Source organism: Pleurodeles waltl, chromosome 4_2 (genome assembly GCF_031143425.1).
Source record: "Pleurodeles waltl isolate 20211129_DDA chromosome 4_2, aPleWal1.hap1.20221129, whole genome shotgun sequence".
Taxonomy (NCBI): domain Eukaryota; kingdom Metazoa; phylum Chordata; class Amphibia; order Caudata; family Salamandridae; genus Pleurodeles; species Pleurodeles waltl.
Genome location: NC_090443.1, coordinates 28968122 through 28990649, shown reverse-complemented (window position 1 = coordinate 28990649; position 22528 = coordinate 28968122). Strand labels below are relative to the sequence as shown.

The window sequence follows — 22528 nt, the reverse complement described above, 5'->3', positions numbered from 1 at the left end:
GCAAGGCTTTGACACAAGAAAAAAAGCGAAGACGCCTGTTACGACCTCGTGGGACAGCCATAGAAACCGAATGTGGATATACCCGCTAAATGAGCCCCACCTCTGTGTCCGGGACACGCAGGACGTGACCCCTTAACGGGGAAATGGTTCCGAGGGCCATGCGCGTGGCCCCTAACTCCTGGCACCTGACTACAAGGTACAAGGGACAGTGCTATGGAGGCAGAGAGAGAGGCTGGGGGGGGGGGGGGGGGGGCGGATCAATGAGAGGCACTGAGGGGCAATGAGAGGCACTGGGAGAGGCACTGAGGATCAATGGGGGGAAAGGAAGGGCAAGGAGGGGCAATGACAGGCACTATGAGAGGCACTTAGGGTCAATGAGAGGCACTGAGAGAGACACTGAGAGACACCGGGAAAGGCATTGACGGTCAATGAGAGGCACTGAGACAGACACTGACGGTCAATAAGAGGCAGTGGGAGAGGCACTGAGGTGCAGAGAGAGGCAGTGGGAGAGGCAATGAGGGTCAATGAGAGGCACTGAGAGAGACACTGAGGGCCAAGGAAAGGCACTGGGAGAAGCACTGAGGGTCAATGGGGGCAAGGAGGGCAATGACAGGCACTACGAGAGGGAAGGACGGACAATGAGAGACATTGAGAGAGGCAGTGTGTTGCGATGCTCGCGCACAGTGACATCGGCATTCCTCCGATTGTGTTGTCACTGGGTTCGAGCATAGCGACATTCAAGATTCGAGGAGCTGGACGGGGAAGGAGACGGTTGATAGTGCGGAGCTTAACCGATTGCTGTGCTGGAGTCGGGGGTCATTTATTTTATGAAAATAAATCCACATTTGAACTTACCGGGGCAAGGAGAGGCACTGAGGGTCAATGAAAGGCACTGAGAGAGACGTTGAGGGTCACCGAGAGACACTGGGAAAGGCACTGACGGTCAATAAGAGGCAGTGGGAGAGGCACTGAGGGGCAGTGAGAGGCACTGCGAGAGGCACTAAGGGGCACTGAGAGGCACTGCGAGAGGCACGAAGGGGCACTGCGAGAGGCACGAAGGGGCAATAAGAGGCACTGCGAGAGGCACTGAGGGGCAGTGAGAGGCACTGGGAGAGGCATGAAGTGATGTGGTCAAAGAGAATCAGGGAGGGGCAGGGGCAGGCAGGAATAGACAGGACCCAGGAAAGGGCTGTGAAAGGCGAAGGACAGATAAGGAACCTCAAATATAATCAGGGTTGGGTTGGCATTGGCAAGTGCTTGAGAGCAGCCCTAATGAGAGCCCTGGAAGAACAGGGGCGCCTGGAACAGGATTATGGGGCCGGGTCTGAGGGATGAATTTAGGGGAGGTGGAGGACTGAGTTTAGCGAGGTTATTGTAAGGCAAAGATTAGGGTGTGTTTAGAATCGGGGACATGGTTGAAGCTGGGGTTAATGTTAGGGTTCGGCTTAAAGTTAGGATCAAGGTGGGTGGACGGTGGGTTTGGGATTGGGAAGGCTAGAGCAATGGTAGATTTAGGATAGGGAACTGGGATGAGATTACGCAGAAAGAGTCTGGGCAGGACAGCTATGGTAAGGGGTGATTGAGACTGAGCTGCCATCAAGGCTTTGGAGGTCTTCTTTGAAATGCAACATCAGGGTTTCTCGATGATTAATGGTACCCCTGGACCTCTGCCACTCAACTCTGCACCCTGGGCTCTCGATGCTCAACTCTGCACCCTGGGCTCTCGATGCTCAACTCTGCACCCTGGGTTCTCGATGCTCAACTCTGCACCCCGGGCTCTCGAGGCTCAACTCTGCATCCTGGTCACCCAATGCTCAACTCTGCACCCCGGGCTCTCGATACTCAACTCTGCACCCCGGGCTCTCGATGCTCAACTCTGCACCAGGGGCTCTCGAAGCTCAACTCTGTACCCTGGGCTCTCGATGCTCAACTCTGCACCAGGGGCTCTCGAAGCTCAACTCTGGATCCTGGTCACCCAATGCTCAACTCTGCACCCTGGGCTCTCGATGCTCAACTCTGCACCCTGGTCACCCAATGCTCAACTCTGCATCCTGGGCTCTCGATACTCAACTCTGCACCCCGGGCTCTCGAAGCTCAACTCTGCATCCTGGTCACCCAATGCTCAACTCTGCATCCTGGGCTCTCGACACTCAACTCTGCACCCTGGGCTCTCGATGCTCAACTCTGCACCCTGGGCTCTCGATGCTCAACTCTGCACCCTGGGCTCTCGAAGCTCAACTCTGTACCCTGGGTTCTCGATGCTCAACTCTGCACCCCGGGCTCTCGAGGCTCAACTCTGCATCCTGGTCACCCAATGCTCAACTCTGCACCCCGGGCTCTCGATACTCAACTCTGCACCCCGGGCTCTCGATGCTCAACTCTGCACCAGGGGCTCTCGAAGCTCAACTCTGTACCCTGGGCTCTCGATGCTCAACTCTGCACCAGGGGCTCTCGAAGCTCAACTCTGCATCCTGGTCACCCAATGCTCAACTCTGCACCCTGGGCTCTCGATGCTCAACTCTGCACCCTGGGCTCTCGATGCTCAACTCTGCACCCTGGTCACCCAATGCTCAACTCTGCATCCTGGGCTCTCGATACTCAACTCTGCACCCCGGGCTCTCGAAGCTCAACTCTGCATCCTGGTCACCCAATGCTCAACTCTGCATCCTGGGCTCTCGACACTCAACTCTGCACCCTGGGGTCTCAATGCTCAACTCTGCACCCTGGGCTCTCGATTCTCAACTCTGCACCCTGGGCTCTCAAAGCTCAACTCTGCACCCTGGGCTCTCGATTCTCAACTCTGCATCCTGGTCACCCAAAGCTCAACTCTGCACCCTGGGCTCTCAATACTCAGCTCTGCACCCTGGGCTCTCGAAGCTCAACTCTGCACCCTGGGCTCTCGATTCTCAGCTCTGCACCCTGGGCTCTCGATTCTCAACTCTGCACCCTGGGCTCTCCATTCTCAACTCTGCATCCTGGTCACCCAATGCTCAACTCTGCACCCTGGGCTCTTGATACTCAACTCTGCACCCTGGGCTCTCGATGCTCAACTCTGCACCCTGGGCTCTCGATACTCAACTCTACCCTGGGCTCTCGATTCTCAACTCTGCATCCTGGTCACCCAATGTTCAACTCTGCACCCTGGGCTCTCGATACTCAACTCTGCACCCTGGGCTCTCGAAGCTCAACTCTGCACCCTGGGCTCTCGATTCTCAACTCTGCACCCTGGGCTCTCCATTCTCAACTCTGCATCCTGGTCACCCAATGCTCAACTCTGCACCCTGGGCTCTCGATACTCAACTCTGCACCCTGGGCTCTCGAAGCTCAACTCTGCACTCTGGGGTCTCGATTCTCAACTCTGCATCCTGGTCATCCAATACTCAACTCTGCACCCTGGGGTCTCAATGCTCAACTCTGCACCCTGGGCTCTCGATTCTCAACTCTGCACCCTGGGCTCTCGATACTCAACTCTGCACCCTGGGGTCTCGATGCTCAACTCTGCACCCTGGGCTCTCAATACTCAATGTTACACCCTGGGCTCTCGATTCTCAACTCTGCATCCTGGTCACCCAATGCTCAACTCTGCACCCTGGGCTCTTGATACTCAACTCTGCACCCTGGGGTCTCAATGCTCAACTCTGCACCCTGGGCTCTTGAAGCTCAACTCTGCACCCTGGGCTCGCGATTCTCAACTCTGCATCCTGGTCACCCAATGCTCAACTCTGCACCCTGGGCTCTCGAAGCTCAGCTCTGCACCCTTGGCTCTCGATTCTCAACTCTGCATCCTGGTCACCCGATGCTCAACTCTGCACCCTGGGCTCTCGATACTCAACTTTGCACCCTGGGGTCTCAATGCTCAACTCTGCACCCTGGGCTCTCAATACTCAATGTTACACCCTGGGCTCGCGATACTCGACTCTGCACCCTGGGGTCTCGATGCTCAACTCTGCATCCTGGGCTCTCGAAGCTCAACTCTGCATCCTGGGCTCTCGAAGCTCAACTCTGCACCCTGGGCTCTCGAAGCTCAACTCTGGACCCAGGGCTCTCGATTCTCAACTCTGCATCCTGGTCACCCGATGTTCAACTCTGCACCCTGGGCTCTCGGTACTCAACTCGCAGCCCTGGGATCTCGAAGCGCAACTCTGCACCCTAGGCTCTCAATTCTCAACTCTGCATCCTGGTCACCCGATGCTCAACTCTGCACCCTGGGCTCTCGATACTCAACTCTGCACCCTGGGGTCTCAATGCTCAACTCTGCACCCTGGGCTCTCAATACTCAATGTTACACCCTGGGTTCTCGATACTCAACTCTGCACCCTGTGCTCTCGAAGCTCAACTCTGCACCCTGGGCTCTCGATTCTCAACTTTGCATCCTCGTCACCTGATGCTCAACTCTGCATCCTGGGCTCTCGATACTCAACTCTGCATCCTGGGCTCTCGAAGCTCAACTCTGCACCCTGGGCTCTCGATTCTCAACTCTGCATCCTGGTCACCCAATGCTCAACTCTGCACCCTGGGCTCTCGATACTCAACTCTGCACCCTGGGGTCTCAATGCTCAACTCTGCACCCTGGGCTCTCAATACTCAATGTTACACCCTGGGTTCTCGATACTCAACTCTGCACCATGGGGTCTCGATGCTCAACTCTGCACCCTGGGCTCTCGAAGCTCAACTCTGCACCCTGGGCTCTCGATTCTCAACTCTGCATCCTGGTCACCCGATGCTCAACTCTGCACCCTGGGCTCTCGATACTCAACTCTGCATCCTGGGCTCTCGAAGCTCAACTCTGCATCCTGGGCTCTCGAAGCTCAACTCTGCACCCCGGGCTCTCGATTCTCAACTCTGCATCCTGGTCACCCAATGCTCAACTCTGCACCCTGGGCTCTCAATTCTCAACTCTGCACCCTGGGGTCTCAATGCTCAACTCTGCACCCTGGGCTCTCAATACTCAATGTTATGCCCTGGGCTCTCGATACTCAACTCTGCACCATGGGGTCTCGATGCTCAACTCTGCATCCCGGGCTCTCGATTCTCAACTCTGCACCCTGGGCTCCCGAGGCTCAGCTCTGCACCCTGGGCTCTCGATACTCAATGTTACACCCTGGGCTCTCGATAGTCATCTCTGCACCCCGGGCTCTCAATACTCAATGTTACACCCTGGGCTCTCGATACTCAACTCTGCACCCTGGGGTCTCGATGCTCCACTCTGCACCCCGGGGTCTCGAAGCTCAACTCTGCACCCCGGGCTCTCAAAGGTCAAATCTGCACCTCAGGCTCTCGATTCTCAACTCTGCACCCTGGGCTCCCGATGTTCAACTCTGCACCCTGGGCTCTCGATACTCAATGTTACACCCTGGGATATCGATACTCAACTCTGAACCCTGGGGTCTCAATGCTCAACTCTGCACCCTGGGCTCTCGATACTCAATGTTACACCCTGGGCTCTCGATATTCAACTCTGCACCCTGGGTTCTTGAAGCTCAACTCTGCACCATGGGCTCTCAATACTCAATGTTACACCCTGGGCTCTCGATTCTCAACTCTGCACCCTGGGCTATCGAAGGTCAACTCTGCACCCTGGGCTCTCGATTCTCAACTCTGCATCCTGGTCACCCAATGCTCAACTCTGCACCCTGGGCTCTCGATACTCAATGTTACACCCTGGGATATCGATACTCAACTCTGAACCCTGGGCTCCCGATGCTCAACTCTGCACCCTGGGCTCTCGATACTCAATGTTACACCCTGGGATATCGATACTCAACTCTGAACCCTGGGGTCTCAATGCTCAACTCTGCACCCTGGGCTCTCAATACTCAATGTTACACCCTGGGCTCTCGATATTCAACTCTGCACCCTGGGTTCTTGAAGCTCAACTCTGCACCATGGGCTCTCAATACTCAATGTTACACCCTGGGCTCTCGATTCTCAACTCTACACCCTGGGCTATCGAAGGTCAACTCTGCACCCTGGGCTCTTGATACTCAACTCTGCACCCTGGGGTTTCAATGCTTAACTCTGCACCCTGGGCTCACAATACTCAATGTTACACCCTGGGTTCTTGATACTCAACTCTGCACCATGGGGTCTCGATGCTCAACTCTGCTCCCTCGGCTCTCTAAGCTCAACGCTGCACCCTGGGCTATCGAAGCTCAACTCTGCACCCTGGGCTCTCGATTCTCAACTCTTCACCCTGGGCTCTCGATTCTCAACTCTGCACCCTGGGCTCTCGATACTCAATGTTACACCCTGGGCTCTCGATACTCAACTCTGCACCCTGGGGTCTCGATGCTCAACTCTGCACCCTGGGGCCTTGATGCTCAACTCTGCACCCTGGGCTCTCGATAGCCAATGTTACATCCTGGGCTCTTGATTCTCAACTCTGCACTCTGGGCTCTCGATGCACAACTCTGCACCGTGAGCTCTCGATACTGAATGTGACACCCTGGGCTCTTGATACTTAACTCTGCACCCTGGGCTCTCGATGCTCAACTCTGCACCCTGGGCTCTCGATACTCAATGTTACACCCTGGGCTCTCGATACTCAACTCTGCACCCAGGGCTCTCGATGCTCAACTCTGCACCCTGGGCTCTCGATACTCAATGTTACACCCTGGGCTCTCGATGCTCAACTCTGGAAACTGGGCTCTCGATGCTCCACTCTGCACCCTGGGCTCTCGAAGCTTAACTCTTCACCCTGGGCTCTCGATTCTCAACTCTGCACCCTGGGCTCTCGATACTCAATATTACACCCTGGGCTCTCAATACTCAACTCTGCACCCTGGGGTCTCAATGCTCAACTCTGCACCCTGGGGTCTTGATGTTCAACTCTGCACCCTGGGCTCTCGATACCCAATGTTACACCCTGGGCTCTCGATTCTCAACTCTGCACCCTGGGCTCTCGATGCTCAACTCTGCACCGTGAGCTCTCGATACTGAATTTGACACCCTGGGCTCTTGATACTCAACTCTGCACCCTGGGATCTCAATGCTCAACTCTGCACCCTGGGCTCTCAATACTCAATGTTACACCCTGGGCTCTCGATACTCAACTCTGCACCCTGGGGTCTCAATGCTCCACTCTGCACCCTGTGCTCTCGAAGCTCAACTCTGCACCGTGGGCTCTCGAAGCTCAACTCTGGACCCTGGGCTCTCGATTCTCAACTCTGCATCCTGGTCACCCGATGCTCAACTCTGCACCCTGGGCTCTCGGTACTCAACTCGCAACCCTGGGATCTCGAAGCTCAACTCTGCACCCTAGGCTCTCGATTCTCAACTCTGCATCCTGGTCACCCGATGCTCAAGTCTGCACCCTGGGCTCTTGATACTCAACTCTGCACCCTGGGGTCTCGATGCTCAATGTTACACCCTGGGCCCTCGATACTCAACTCTGCACCCTGGGGTCTCGATGCTCAACTTTGCACCCTGGGATCTCGAAGCTCAACTCTGCACCCTGGGCTCTCGATTCTCAACTCTGCATCCTGGTCACCCGATACTCAACTCTGCATCCTGGGCTCTCGATACTCAACTCTGCATCCTGGGCTCTCGAAGGAACTCTGCACCCTGGGCTCTCGATTCTCAACTCTGCATCCTGGTCACCCAATGCTCAACTCTGCACCCTGGGCTCTCGATACTCAACTCTGCACCCTGGGGTCTCAATGCTCAACTCTGCACCCTGGGCTCTCAATACTCAATGTTACACCCTGGTTTCTCGATACTCAACTCTGCACCATGGGGTCTCGATGCTCAACTCTGCACCCTGGGCTCTCGAAGCTCAACTCTGCACCCTGGGCTCTCGATTCTCAACTCTGCATCCTGGTCACCTGATGCTCAACTCTGCACCCAGGGCTCTTGATACTGAACTCTGCATCCTGGACTCTCGAAGCTCAACTCTGCACCCTGGGCTCTCGATTCTCAACTCTGCATCCTGGTCACCCAGTGCTCAACTCTGCACCCTGGGCTCTCGATACTCAACTCTGCGCCCTGGTGTCTCAATGCTCAACTCTGCACCCTGGGCTCTCAATACTCAATGTTACACCCTGGGCTCTCAATACTCAACTCTGCACCATGGGGTCTCGATGCTCAACTCTGCACCTCGGGCTCTCGATTCTCAACTCTGCACCCTGGGCTCCCGATGCTCAACTCTGCACCCTGGGCTCTCGATACTCAATGTTACACCCTGGGATCTCGATACTCAACTCTGAACCCTGGGGTCTCAATGCTCAACTCTGCACCCTGGGATCTCGATACTCAATGTTACACCCTGGGCTCTCGATATTCAACTCTGCACCCAGGGCTCTCGATGCTCAACTCTGCACCCTGGGCTTTCGATACTCAATGTTACACCCTGGGCTCTCGATGCTCAACTCTGGAAACTGGGCTCTCGATGCTCAACTCTGCACCCTGGGCTCTCGATTCTCAACTCTGCACCCTGGGATCTCGAAGCTTAACGCTTCACCCTGGGCTCTCGATTCTCAACTCTGCACCCTGGGCTCTCGATACTCAATGTTACACCCTGGGCTCTCGATACTCAACTCTGCACCCTGGGGTCTCGATGCTCAACTCTGCACCCTGGGGTCTTGATGCTCAACTTTGCACCCTGGGCTCTCGATACCCAATGTTACACCCTGGGCTCTCGAAGCTCAACTCTGGACCCTGGGCTCTCGATTCTCAACTCTGCATCCTGGTCACCCGATGCTCAACATTGCACCCTGGGCTCTCGGTACTCAACTCGCAACCCTGGGATCTCGAAGCTCAACTCTGCACCCTAGGCTCTCGATTCTCAACTCTGCATCCTGGTCACCCGATGCTCAAGTCTGCACCCTGGGCTCTTGATACTCAACTCTGCACCCTGGGGTCTCGATGCTCAATGTTACACCCTGGGCCCTCGATACTCAACTCTGCACCCTGGGGTCTCGATGCTCAACTCTGCACCCTGGGCTCTCGATTCTCAACTCTGCATCCTGGTCACCCGATGCTCAACTCTTCATCCTGGGCTCTCGATACTCAACTCTGCATCCTGGGCTCTCGAAGGAACTCTGCACCCTGGGCTCTCGATTCTCAACTCTGCACCCTGGTCACCCAATGCTCAACTCTGCACCCTGGGCTCTCGATACTCAACTCTGCACCCTGGGGTCTCAATGCTCAACTCTGCACCCTGGGCTCTCAATACTCAATGTTACACCCTGGTTTCTCGATACTCAACTCTGCACCATGGGGTCTCGATGCTCAACTCTGCACCCTGGGCTCTCGAAGCTCAACTCTGCACCCTGGGCTCTCGATTCTCAACTCTGCATCCTGGTCACCTGATGTTCAACTCTGCACCCTGGGCTCTTGATACTCAACTCTGCATCCTGGACTCTCGAAGCTCAACTCTGCACCCTGGGCTCTCGATTCTCAACTCTGCATCCTGGTCACCCAATACTCAACTCTGCACCCTGGGCTCTCGATACTCAACTCTGCGCCCTGGCGTCTCAATGCTCAACTCTGCACCCTGGGCTCTCAATACTCAATGTTACACCCTGGGCTCTCGATACTCAACTCTGCACCATGGGGTCTCGATGCTCAACTCTGCACCCTGGGCTCTCGATTCTCAACTCTGCACCCTGGGCTCCCGATGCTCATCTCTGCACCCTGGGCTCTCGATACTCAATGTTACACCCTGGTCTCTCGATACTCAACTCTGCACCCCGGGCTCTCAATACTCAATGTTACACCCTGGGCTCTCGCTACTCAACTCTGCACCCTGGGGTCTTGATGCTCAACTCTGCACCCCGGGCTCTCGAAGCTCACCTCTGCACCCCGGGCTCTCAAAGCTCAACTCTGCACCTCGGGCTCTCGATTCTCAACTCTGCACCCTGGGCTCCCGATGCTCAACTCTGCACCCTGGGCTCTCGATACTCAATGTTACACCCTGGGATCTTGATACTCAACTCTGAACCCTGGGGTCTCAATGCTCAACTCTGCACCCTGGGATCTCAATACTCAATGTTACACCCTGGGCTCTCGATATTCAACTCTGCACCCTGGGGTCTTGAAGCTCAACTCTGCACCATGGGCTCTCAATACTCAATGTTACACCCTGGGCTCTCGATTCTCAACTCTGCACCCTGGGCTATCGAAGCTCAACTCTTCACCCTGGGCTCTCGATTCTCAACTCTGCACCCTGGGCTCTCGATACTCAATGTTACACCCTGGGCTCTCGATACTCAACTCTGCACCCTGGGGTCTCGATGCTCAACTCTGCACCCTGGGGTCTTGATGCTCAACTCTGCACCCTGGGCTCTCGATACGCAATGTTACACCCTGGGCTCTTGATTCTCAACTCTGCACCCCGGGCTCTCGAAGCTCAACTCTGCACCTCGGGCTCTCGATTCTCAACTCTGCACCCTGGGCTCCCGATGCTCAACTCTGCACCCTGGGCTCTCGATACTCAATGTTACACCCTGGGATCTCGATACTCAACTCTGAACCCTGGGGTCTCAATGCTCAACTCTGCACCCTGGGATCTCGATACTCAATGTTACACCCTGGGCTCTCGATATTCAACTCTGCACCCAGGGCTCTCGATGCTCAACTCTGCACCCTGGGCTCTCGATACTCAATGTTACACCCTGGGCTCTCGATGTTCAACTCTGGAAACTGGGCTCTCGATGCTCAAGTCTGCACCCTGGGCTCTCGATTCTCAACTCTGCACCCTGGGATCTCGAAGCTTAACTCTTCACCCAGGGCTCTCGATTCTCAACTCTGCACCCTGGGCTCTCGATACTCAATGTTACACCCTGGGCTCTCGATACTCAACTCTGCACCCTGGGGTCTCGATGCTCAACTCTGCACCCTGGGCTCTCGATACCCAATGTTACACCCTGGGCTCTCGATTCTCAACTCTGCACCCTGGGCTCTCGATGCTCAACTCTGCACCGTGAGCTCTCGATACTGAATGTGACACCCTGGGCTCTTGATACTCAACTCTGCACCCTGGGATCTCGAAGCTTAACTCTTCACCCAGGGCTCTCAATGCTCAACTCTGCACCCTGGGCTCTCAATACTCAATGTTACACCCTGGGCTCTCCATACTCAACTCTGCACCCTGGGGTCTCGATGCTCAACTCTGCACCCTGTGCTCTCGATTCTCAACTCTGCACCCTGGGATCTCGAAGCTTAACTCTTCACCCAGGGCTCTCAATGCTCAACTCTGCACCCTGGGCTCTCAATACTCAATGTTACACCCTGGGCTCTCCATACTCAACTCTGCACCCTGGGGTCTCGATGCTCAACTCTGCACCCTGTGCTCTCGAAGCTCAACTCTGCACCGTGGGCTCTCGATTCTCAACTCTGCATCCTGGTCACCCGATGCTCAACTCTGCACCCTGGGCTCTCGGTACTCAACTCGCAACCCTGGGATCTTGAAGCTCAACTCTGCACCTTAGGCTCTCGATTCTCAACTCTGCATCCTGGTCACCCGATGCTCAAGTCTGCACCCTGGGCTCTTGATACTCAACTCTGCACCCTGGGGTCTCGATGCTCAATGTTACACCCTGGTTTCTCGATACTCAACTCTGCACCATGGGGTCTCGATGCTCAACTCTGCACCCTGGGCTCTCGAAGCTCAACTCTGCACCCTGGGCTCTCGATTCTCAACTCTGCATCCTGGTCACCTGATGTTCAACTCTGCACCCTGGGCTCTTGATACTCAACTCTGCATCCTGGACTCTCGAAGCTCAGCTCTGCACCCTGGGCTCTCGATTCTCAACTCTGCATCCTGGTCACCCAATGCTCAACTCTGCACCCTGGGCTCTCGATACTCAACTCTGCGCCCTGGCGTCTCAATGTTCAACTCTGCACCCTGGGCTCTCAATACTCAATGTTACACCCTGGGCTCTCGATACTCAACTCTGCACCATGGGGTCTCGATGCTCAACTCTGCACCCTGGGCTCTCGATTCTCAACTCTGCACCCTGGGCTCCCGATGCTCATCTCTGCACCCTGGGCTCCCGATGCTCATCTCTGCACCCTGGGCTCTCGATACTCAATGTTACTCCCTGGGCTCTCGATACTCAACTCTGCACCCCGGGCTCTCAATACTCAATGTTACACCCTGGGCTCTCGATACTCAACTCTGCACCCTGGGGTCTTGATGCTCAACTCTGCACCCCGGGCTCTCGAAGCTCACCTCTGCACCCCGGGCTCTCGAAGCTCAACTCTGCACCTCGGGCTCTCGATTCTCAACTCTGCACCCTGGGCTCCCGATGCTCAACTCTGCACCCTGGGCTCTCGATACTCAATGTTACACCCTGGGATCTCGATACTCAACTCTGAGCCCTGGGGTCTTGAAGCTCAACTCTGCACCATGGGCTCTCAATACTCAATGTTACACCCTGGGCTCTCGATTCTCAACTCTGCACCCTGGGCTATCGAAGCTCAACTCTTCCCCCTGGGCTCTCGATTCTCAACTCTGCACCCTGGGCTCTCGATACTCAATGTTACACCCTGGGCTCTCGATACTCAACTCTGCACCCTGGGGTCTCGATGCTCAACTCTGCACCCTGGGGTCTTGATGCTCAACTCTGCACCCTGGGCTCTCGATACGCAATGTTACACCCTGGGCTCTTGATTCTCAACTCTGCACCCTGGGCTCCAGATGCTCAACTCTGCACCGTGAGCTCTCGATTCTGTGTGTGACACCCTGGGCTCTTGATACTTAACTCTGCACCCTGGGCTCTCGATGCTCAACTGTGCACCCTGGGCTCTTGATACTCAATGTTACACCTTGGGCTCTCGATACTCAACTCTGCACCCAGGGCTCTCGATGCTCAACTCTGCACCCTGGGCTCTCGATACTCAATGTTACACCCTGGGCTCTCGATGCTCAACTCTGGAAACTGGGCTCTCGATACTCAGTGTTACACCCTGGACTCTCGATACTCAACTCTGCACCCTGGGCTATCGAAGCTCAACTCTGCACCCTGGGCTCTTGATTCTCAACTCTGCACCCTGGGCTCCCAGTACTCAAAATTGCACCCTGGGCTTTCGATACTCAACTCTACACCTAGAGCTGAAGGTGTAGCATTGAGAAGCCAATACTCAAATATTTGCCTAATAGCTGATACTGAGTTCTACACCTAGAGTTTGGAAACTCAGCTCTACACCTAAAGTTTGGATATATAACTCTACGTCTAGCAGCTGATACTCAACGCTAGACCTAGAGTTTGGATACTCAGCTCTATACCTAGAGTTTGCATGTTCTCCTGTGCCCAACTCTACAACTGGGGCTTTTACACTGGCTCTGTATCAGCAGCTGTGGCTGTGAACTGTACACTTGGGATTCTGATACCAAACTCTACGACTGGGGCACTCAACACCCAACGCTACTCCTGAGGCTTGGACATGCAAATCTACAAAATCTATACATGAAGCTCTAATACCAACCTCTGCCCTTGGGACCCTGATATGCAACTCTTCACATGCAGCTCGGGTGCCCTGCTCTACTCGGGTATCCTGGACACAAAGCTCTATACCTAGGGCTCTTGAGTCCCAAAAATACACCTGAGGCCCCTCTATCCAACTCTCTCTCAGGTTCGTGACATGCAGCTCTACACCTGTGAATCCAATACTCAAAGCTACAATTGTAAATTTTATACCCAGCTCTTGGTCTGTGGCTCTGATATTTCACTCTATTACTGGGACTCTGATGCTGAGCTCTATGCAAAGGCTCTTATACACAAATCTACACTGGGGGCATTTATACCCATCTGTACACCTGTGGCTCTGACGTCCAGCCTTACACCCAGCGATCCAAATACTCAACTCTACCAGACATTCTATCATTCAACTCTCTATCTGGTGCACTGCAACACAATCTATGCAGGGCTGTGTCACTCACCTCTAAATAAGGGACACTGATACCCAACTGTTCAGATTTCTAGGGGTCCCCATGCCCAACTCAACACTTTGGGTATTTAGTAATAAACACTACACTTGGGGTCCAATACCCAACTCTACGCTAGACTCTGATCACTCAACTCCAGTTTGAGGAAGAGGTCTTATATTCAGCTCTCCTTTTTTGGACTCTCAATACCAGACTACATCAGTAGTTACGAAATATAAATGAAAAGCTGGGTTCAATAACTGATGCACCAAAGATCTAATACTCAGCTCTACGTGAGACGCCCGACACACAACTATAAAAGGGCTTTCAATACCAGAAAATACATCTGAGGATCCAATGTCCCATTCTGCCTAGGGTTCCCCGTACTAAAATGTTGAAATGGGCAAGGGGTCGCGCATTCCCCCAGCCTCACTTCATCCCATCATTAAAATGCCTAAGATGAACTTTGATTTACTGAGTCTCCTGTGCTGTGAAATAAAGCCACACAGACAGCAAAAACGCTTTCGTGCCAGGGTGCCTGCTTCCTGAATGAAATGCAAATGTGTGCTACGAGTTGCTCTGCAACTGTAAAGGAGGTTTTTGGCTTTAAATGATTGAGTCACTCAAAGCTTTATTATGACAAACATTTATTCTTTATGAGTGGTAGTGCAGAGTTAACAACTGTACTGTGAAGTGTGTGATTTTGATTTTAATTTTATTTACATAGCGCTTACTTCACCTGGAGGTGTTGAAGGGACAGCTGTTAAATATGTCAATACGGATGCTCTGATATTAGTTAAATCTACATTTTAGAAGCACCGTTTTATCATAAACCTTTTTGTTGTGACCTAAAAATACACAAGTCGCTATTTTCCACTGCACCAACTAAGATTTAATTCTGTTGCTCTTCGGTTACACCTCTGCAGTGCACTAATAGAGGTTTCATAATGCACTACAGTGCATCTCCCAATGAGCAACATATTTCTTTTATTTATTTTTTATTTAAGCTCACTATTATTTCATATGTAGCTACCTGATGGTGGAAGACTTAAAAAAGCTTACAGAATATTTTGCGGCATATTTATGAGAGGCTGGTGCCCCCAGAGCATCACTCTTTTTGACGCTCTGGCGGCACAAGTCTCTCAATCATACCTATGAGATGATACAAAGCCACCCTGCATGGCCTCATAGATATGGAGTAAGGCAAATCTGCGAAAGCCACTGTGTTGCCTTTCTTTGCTTCAAGGAGGCAATCCATGGGCAATGTGGTGGGTGTTCCCACACAACACCCATGGATTTTGACGTTGCCTTAGATTTACAAAATCACGCAAACTGGAGTACTGCCAAAACCGTACACTTCCCCAGAGAAGGCGTAATGAGGAAAAAAAATTTAATTTCTCCTTGTTTTTGTCTCTTCCCATGTGTGTTCCTATCTGCTGCACATATAGAAAGAGGAAAATGCCTCTAGGGATTGTTTTCCCATATATCGTAGAGGTCCAGGCTTCCTTCCTGTGAAAATGCTCAATAGAAGATTGAAGAATTTGAGGGTGGGAACTTAAAAAGGAGTATGGGGCAGATTTCCCCTAAGAGAACAAAAGTAACTGAATATTGAGTTTGAGGGCCCACGTAGGTAGTGTTGTAAGAATAGTCCTGCATAATGTAAGTTTTATCCGCAAATCAAAACATCCTTTAGTCCATAGAGTGTGATTCTGGTACATTTATTGATTGATTCAGTGATGTACAATCTTTAAGGCTTGACGGTTGCACATTGAACACAGCCGACACGTGTTTCGCCCTCTGGGGTGTGTTCACCTAGGGCTTTCTCAAGGCAACACAATATTCATATCAAGTAAAACATGATTATCGTATATGGTCCAAATACCGTATTGCGATGTCAAAAGAAAATTGGCACGGAGCCGCCGAAACGGCGTCTTAAATCGGACCCATATTGGAATGGCACTCTCGGGATTGGTTTTGTGCAGGACGGTACCCCTTCCTGCACATAACAATCCTGCCTTCATTGGTGCTAGGCAGCAATTTGTGAGCCTGCGCAGGGGGAAAGGACAGGAATGCACTGTATTTCATTAATGCAGTCAAGTCCTGCCCTTTTATATTGCCTTAGGGCAGTGTAGCAAGAAGACTTGCGCCACTGCCCAACTTCAATTGCTCATATATTCGGACCTTAGTTTTTGGCCACATCTTTGACCACATCCCCCACACTACTGACCTTTGGTTGCTAAACAATGTTTAATATTATTTCCTCACCGTAAAAATGATTTGCTATGGGAATTGGAGACGTTTATGATTGTCAATGATGAGGGGTACCAGGTTCTATAAATTTTAGTCAGAGGGGGTCCTTACACCTAAAACATTTTGAGAAGGGTCTTGGCATCAAAAAGTTTGAAGACCTCTGTTCTAGACAGTGCTCTGATGCCAAAACCTGTTTCAGGCTTTTGTTTATACTAATGTACACACCTTTAGATAATTGTAGCAAACCTCCCATGAGCTCAAAAAATACAGCTCCACAACGGAGGTTCTTGTAAACTTCATCCACACCTTGACTCTGAAACCCAACACTACACTCGAGTCCCTCACAACTGTTTCCACACCAGTGGCTCTGAAACCGTGCTGTCCAAATGGGGCTCACAACACAAATGTCAGTGCCTTGGCCCTGAATCCCAACTCCACAGCTGGGACTTGGACAAATGACTGTTAAACCCAGCTCTATACCTAGTGCATTGAAACCTCACCAATCATCTCTACGCCTGTGGATCTTGATACCCATCTCTATGCCCGAGGCGCTAGTCCCTACTTCTTCTCGTGAGGATTCTATAGCCCTCTCTATTGGGGTTTCTGATACCCAAATCTGCATCTTGAGCGTTGATACTCAGTTCTAGACTTGGGGCGTTAGCCATCCAACTTCAATTTCTGGCAATGATGCCACCTCCCTCTATGTCTTTGAAACCAACCTCGGTAATTTGTCATTTTGACTAATTCCTAAAATGAAGAAAGTCAGCCTGACGATAACAAGTTGATGAAACATCATTTTAGGGAAAGTTAAAATGAAGAAATATATTTTTCACGAAAATATGTTTTTGTGTAATAGGTAAGTGTAAAGAAAGAAGAGGACAGCGTACCAAAGACACAAGAATGCAGAAGGGATTAGTGTATATTTATAAGGGTAGCATGGGGGGTGTAAATGGTTTGTAAAACAAAGGTGAATAAATCAGAAGTGGGGGTAAGGGGATTGTAAAAATAAACAGGAATAAAGAGGAAGGGGAAGAGGTTTTTTGAAGTACAGTGGAAGAGGGAATGAGGCGTTTGCGGAAACAAATAAAAGGAAATAAATCAGCAGGGGGAGGAAGGGGTTTGTAAAGAATGAGAGTAATGGGAGGGGATTAGGTGGTTTTATAATCTATTGGAGTACAGCTGGAGGTGGAGTAAGGATTTTTAAAGACGGGAGTAAAGCAGAAGTGGGGGTAAGAGGGTTGTTATACAAGTGAGTAGCATGGGAGGAGGACAAAGGTATTTCAACAAACAATAGGAGTAAAACGGAAAAGGAGTAAGGGGTTTGAAAAATAAATGGAACAAAATGGGGTGGGCAGAAGGAGTCTGAAAAAAGGAGTACACCTGGAGAGGGAGTAAGGGGTTTCCGAAAAAAATGGTGTACATCAAAAGGAGAAGTAATAGGTTTGATTAAAAAAAGGAAGAGACAGGAGTGGGGGCATGACGTTTGTCAAAAAAGGAGTAAAGCTGGAGGAGGGTAAAACGGGTTGAAAAGGGGAGTAAAGTGGGGTTAAGGAATTTGTAAAACAACAGGAGTAAGGCAGGGGAGAGTAAGGGTTTAAAAGGGAAGTATAGCTGTAGTGGAAGCAAGGGGGTTGTAAAAAAAGGAAGTAAACGGTTTGTAAAAAAAAACAAAAAACGTAAAGATGGAAGAGGAAGTAAGAAGATTGGAAATAAATAGAGAGAAGAGTGCCTTAAAAAGGGACAGGAGTGTTATGACTGGAAAAGCCGGAAAGCGAAAAGCAAACATGCAGAAAGGAACGTTCTTTCAAGGATGGCTTTCAGCAGGTTGGGTTGCTCAATCTAGTGAAAGCCATACTGAAAGAAAAAATACTGGTTCGACGAAATAAATTCTCCAGAACCATTTTCTACATGTTGGATTTTCGTCAAGATGACATACAACCACCCAGCTCTACTTGGGGCTCTTATTCCCAACTCTACAATTTGGGCTCCCAGTACTGATATCTACCCCCAAGGCTGGTGTTGATACCCATCTCTGTCCAGGCTTTGAACACCAAACCCTACACACACGGGGCACTTGACTCTCATACTCAACTCTACTTATGAGGATGTAATGCCCAGCTCTTCACTTGGGGCTGCTGATACCCAAACCTACGCCTACGGCTCTTGATGACCAGCTGTACATTTAGAATTGCTTGGAACCAATGTTTACACCTGAGGCTGCTGATACTAAACTTTACAACCATGGGCTTCTGCGGGGGAGGGGAAGGGGGGGTGATTGCCCCCCCCCCCCTCCCTGGATTTAGGCACAGTCTGGTGTGCCGGCTCACCATACAGCATAACAATACGGATGCCCATGTTCCCACCTGGGGCTCCTGAACTAAACTGTACGCCTGAGGCTGCTTAACCTACACCTGGCGCTGCTGGTACTAAACTGTACACCTGGAGCTGTTGTTACTAAACGTTACACCTGGGGCTGCTGATAATAAGCTTACACCTGGGGCTGCTGATACTAAACTGTACACCTGGGGCTGCTGATATTAAACCTTACACCTGGGGCTGCTGATAATAGACATATCTGGGGCCGCTGATACTAAACTGTACACCTGGGGCTGCTGATACTAAACTTTACACCTCGGGCTGCTGAAAATAAACTTACACCTGGTGCTGCTGGGGTACTAAACTTTACACCTGGGGCTGCTGATACTAAACTGTACACCTGGGGCTGTTTATACTATATGGTACACCTGGGGCTGGTGATACTAAACTGTATACTTGGGACTGTTGATACCCAACACTACCACCAAGGATCTTAATGCTAAAAGTTACACCCAGGGCACACAGAGTTATTGATACCTGGTGTTGTTGAAACCCAACTCTACACTTGGCCTCTGATACCCAATATTATACCCACAGTTCGCAATACTAATCTCTATTCCCCTGACACTGATACCCAAATCTATATCTGAGACGCTCAACACCAACGTCTACACTCAGGGCTCTAAAACCAAACTCTTCTGTCGGGTCAGGGGCACCTGACTCTACACCTAGGGTTCATCCTACCCATCTGTACACCACATTGAAACCCAACTCTGTGTTGCGGTCCTGTACACAATACATGTAGCCATGAAACCACATTCTAATGTTCGGCTCTTGATATCAAACTGAATCCTATTTCTTCGCCCTGTGAGCTTGATACCCACCTCTGTAATCCAAGCGTGAATACATAACTCTATTTCAGAGGATTTGTTTACCCCACTCTATACCTGCGGTTCTGATGCCCAAATCTGCATCTCGAGCTCTGATATTCATGTCTAGATTTGGGGTGTTAGCTATCAACCTTTAGGTCTCTGGCTGTAATGCCGACCTCACCTATGACTTTGATACCCACCTCTACCTGGGGCTTTTATCTCCAACTGGATACCTGGGGCTCCCGATAATCAAATCTACACCCACGGCTGTGGTTGATAAACACCTCTGACTCGGCTCTAAATACCAAATCCTGCACCTGGGACACTTGTGACCCAACTCTATTGACGAAGCTCTACTGTCCATATCTACACCTGAGGCTCTTCATACCAACCCTACTCATGGGTCACTTGATGGCTACAAGCACCCTGAGGGCTGTTAAACACCAACATCTATACCCGTGGTCGGTGATAGCCATCTCTAAAGGTGGGTACTGGGATTACCTACCCCAGGGGTTCTCGATGCTGAACTCTAAATTGGGGGCTCTTGAGAGCCACCTCTGCACCTGTCATTGTCACTACCAAGCTCTACGTGTGGTTGATGCCCATCTCTACAACAGGGCCTCGTTGCACTCAGCATTGCACCTGGGAGCACTTATGACGCTAGACTCTACACATGCGGGTCTCCAGGGCCAACGCTAACAGCGGGCCTCTGAGACACAATTCTTTGAATGAAGTTGTGATGCCTAGGTTAGTAGGGGGGTTTGAAAACCAGCTCTACACCCCGGCTGTGATACTGACTTTTTGACTCCCGCATTCTCTCAACCCTCCACCGACCCCCACCAGGCAGGTACCTCGGTCATCAGGCGGTCAGCCCCTGTGTTCTCCTCGTCCTTGAAGATGATGTCGGGGTTGTAGTTGGGCACCAGTTCCCCGTATCTGTCCGAGCTCCGGGTGATCTTGCCCTCTGCTTTTCCGCTGGCTCCCAGCGTTTTCTCGGGGACGTTGGGCACAAACTGCCTGAGACGCAGTGGGTTCAGCTTTCGGGGGTACCGCGGGCGACCGACGGGGCCGCGGCCAGGCCCGCACCCCCGGGCGGGGGCAGTCAGGAGCCAGCAGCAGAAGCAGAGCATGGTGGGCCTGAGAAGGACCCCCCGCATGGCCACGTGAGGCCCCCTGGTCCTCCTAGGCCAGGTGCCAGCTCATTGAACCCAGCGCCACCCCTGTCAGGGTCCCTCAGTCACTGGCGGCACAAGCTGGACATGGTGGGGTGGAGAAGCATCTGGTGTATGCCCAGGTGAGGCCGCTTCCTCGTGTATCCCATGCCAGCACCGCACTAGCCTCCCTGGGTCCTGTGGGGGGCCATCGCCTCTCGGTTACCGCTGCACAGGCTCTTCGGAACAGGACTTTACGGATAGCCAGGTACGTCTTGACTCCCTCTGGACCCCGTTTCAGTGCTCTAGGGCATGCGTTTGTCTCTAACCCTCCTGCCCACTGTGCCAGTCCATGCTATTCCTGCCAGTCTTTGGCGCTCGTGTGTCTCGTACCAGTGTCTCTGCTTTCTGCCTCCGGGCCAGTGCTTTAGACCCCCTGATCCATGTGTCGGTCTCGGGCAGGCGTCTCTCCCCCTGGACCAGCTCCTGGCTCCCCTGGACTCGGTGCCAGCCCCTGGTTCCCAAGCAATGCTCTTCCTGCAGTCCGTGCTGCTCTTCGGTCTTGTGTCAGCCTCTGGTTCTCCTGGCCCCTTTGCAGGTCCCTATGTCTTGTGCCAGTCCCATGCACTTTAGCCAGGCTTTGCCAGTGTCTTTCCTCTCTAGCTTTGTGCCAGTCGTTGGTTCTGCTTGGGCAGTCCCTGGTCTTCCTCACTCCTGTGGCAGTCCGTGGCACCTGTGGCAGTGGCGGGCCCTCTAGCCCCCTGGGGCAGTTCCAGACGCTGCTGTTCGCAGTGCCAGTCTCGCCGTCCTGGAACTTTAGCTAGCCCCTGGTCCGCCTGTATCGTGGGCCAATTTGGCCCTCCTGGGTTCTGTGCCAGTCCTTGGTCCTTATGCACCCTCTGTCAGTCTGTACTCCTCGAGGAAAGCACGTCCGTTGAGGTGCCCTGCACTGGTCCCTGCTCCTGCTTGCCAGCGTCCCTCGGGCGCTGCTGGCACAAGCGGAGTGGCAGCAGGAGGCGCTGCCAAGGCCGGGCCCCTTCTCTACTAGGGTCCGGCCCCTTCCTGACCACGGGCAGATCTTGGAGCGTGATAATCCTCCTTCTGAGATCGGCTAATTCCTGTTTGGGTCGTATCGCGAGTGCACTCGGAAGTGACCAGCCACATCCAACGCCGCCTACTTCTGAGCATTCCTTGAGCGGGCAGCGAGCTGTCCAAGATCACACAGTTTGGACACGAAGCAAGAACTAGAGTGCGTCTCTTTGCTCGCCTGCCAGCCCCTTAAACATTAGACCACATTGGCACACTTGCACCGCTAAACAGCATCTCATCCTGGGGGTGGGGGCACTGCGACGTATTCGGACACTTAAGGAAAGCATTTCTTGCTGTCATCGTCAGTCCGGGCTCCCATGATGTGCCTCGTTCGGTTCACTCGCTTGGGTTCTGGAAAAATCTCGACTCCTTAAGCTGGACGTCTATTTCCTACAAACTGGGTGTAAGCAGGGCCCAAAACTGCCCCCAGCAGTCTGTCTTTGGCACCAAGATAAGCTCTGTTTTCTTTCAAGGTGTGACTGTCTTGTTTTTGGTCTGGTGATGAGCACCTGGTGCAATCACGGGAATATCCGTCTTTTCCACGCCGTGGGACTGAATATCTCTTGTTCTATTGAGTGAAGCGGTCTCTTGCTCGACCTTGACTGGGGGTAACCTTTCTTTCCTCAATTGTGGCTAGGTGTCTCTTTTTTCCAGGGCGAAGATGTCACATTTTCTTACCTCGGGCAAGGTGACTCTCCTGGGCGTGGCTGCTTCTAGCTGGGCCTTAGACTCGGAACATCGACTTCTTCCGGGTGTACATGTCTCTTGCTCAGCCCGTCTGGTTTTAGTTGTCTCATCCTCTGTCTCAGGCTGGGGTCTCGCGCCCTATTGGGTGCAGCTGTCTTGTCTGCAGCCGGTGACTGTGTCTCTCTTTATCTTTGAATGTGTGGCTTTCTTTTTGGGCCTTGGGCTTTGTGTAACTCTCTTTGCTTGCTCGAGGCTGGGTGTCTCTTTCCTTAATGATGTTGCGATCTCTTTATAAC

General features: G+C 52.3%; 1 protein-coding gene across 1 annotated transcript in view; it reads right to left on the bottom strand.

The window, feature by feature from the left end:
- DHH (desert hedgehog signaling molecule) overlaps positions 1–21461 on the bottom strand; it is a 53811-nt gene extending 32350 nt beyond the window's left edge. Inside the window, exon 1 of the mRNA XM_069230483.1 lies at positions 20157–21461. Coding sequence (XP_069086584.1) covers positions 20157–20462 — 306 coding nt within the window. The 5' untranslated portion in view covers positions 20463–21461. The remainder of the gene's footprint in view (positions 1–20156) is intronic.
- Between the last annotated feature and the right edge of the window lie 1067 nt (positions 21462–22528).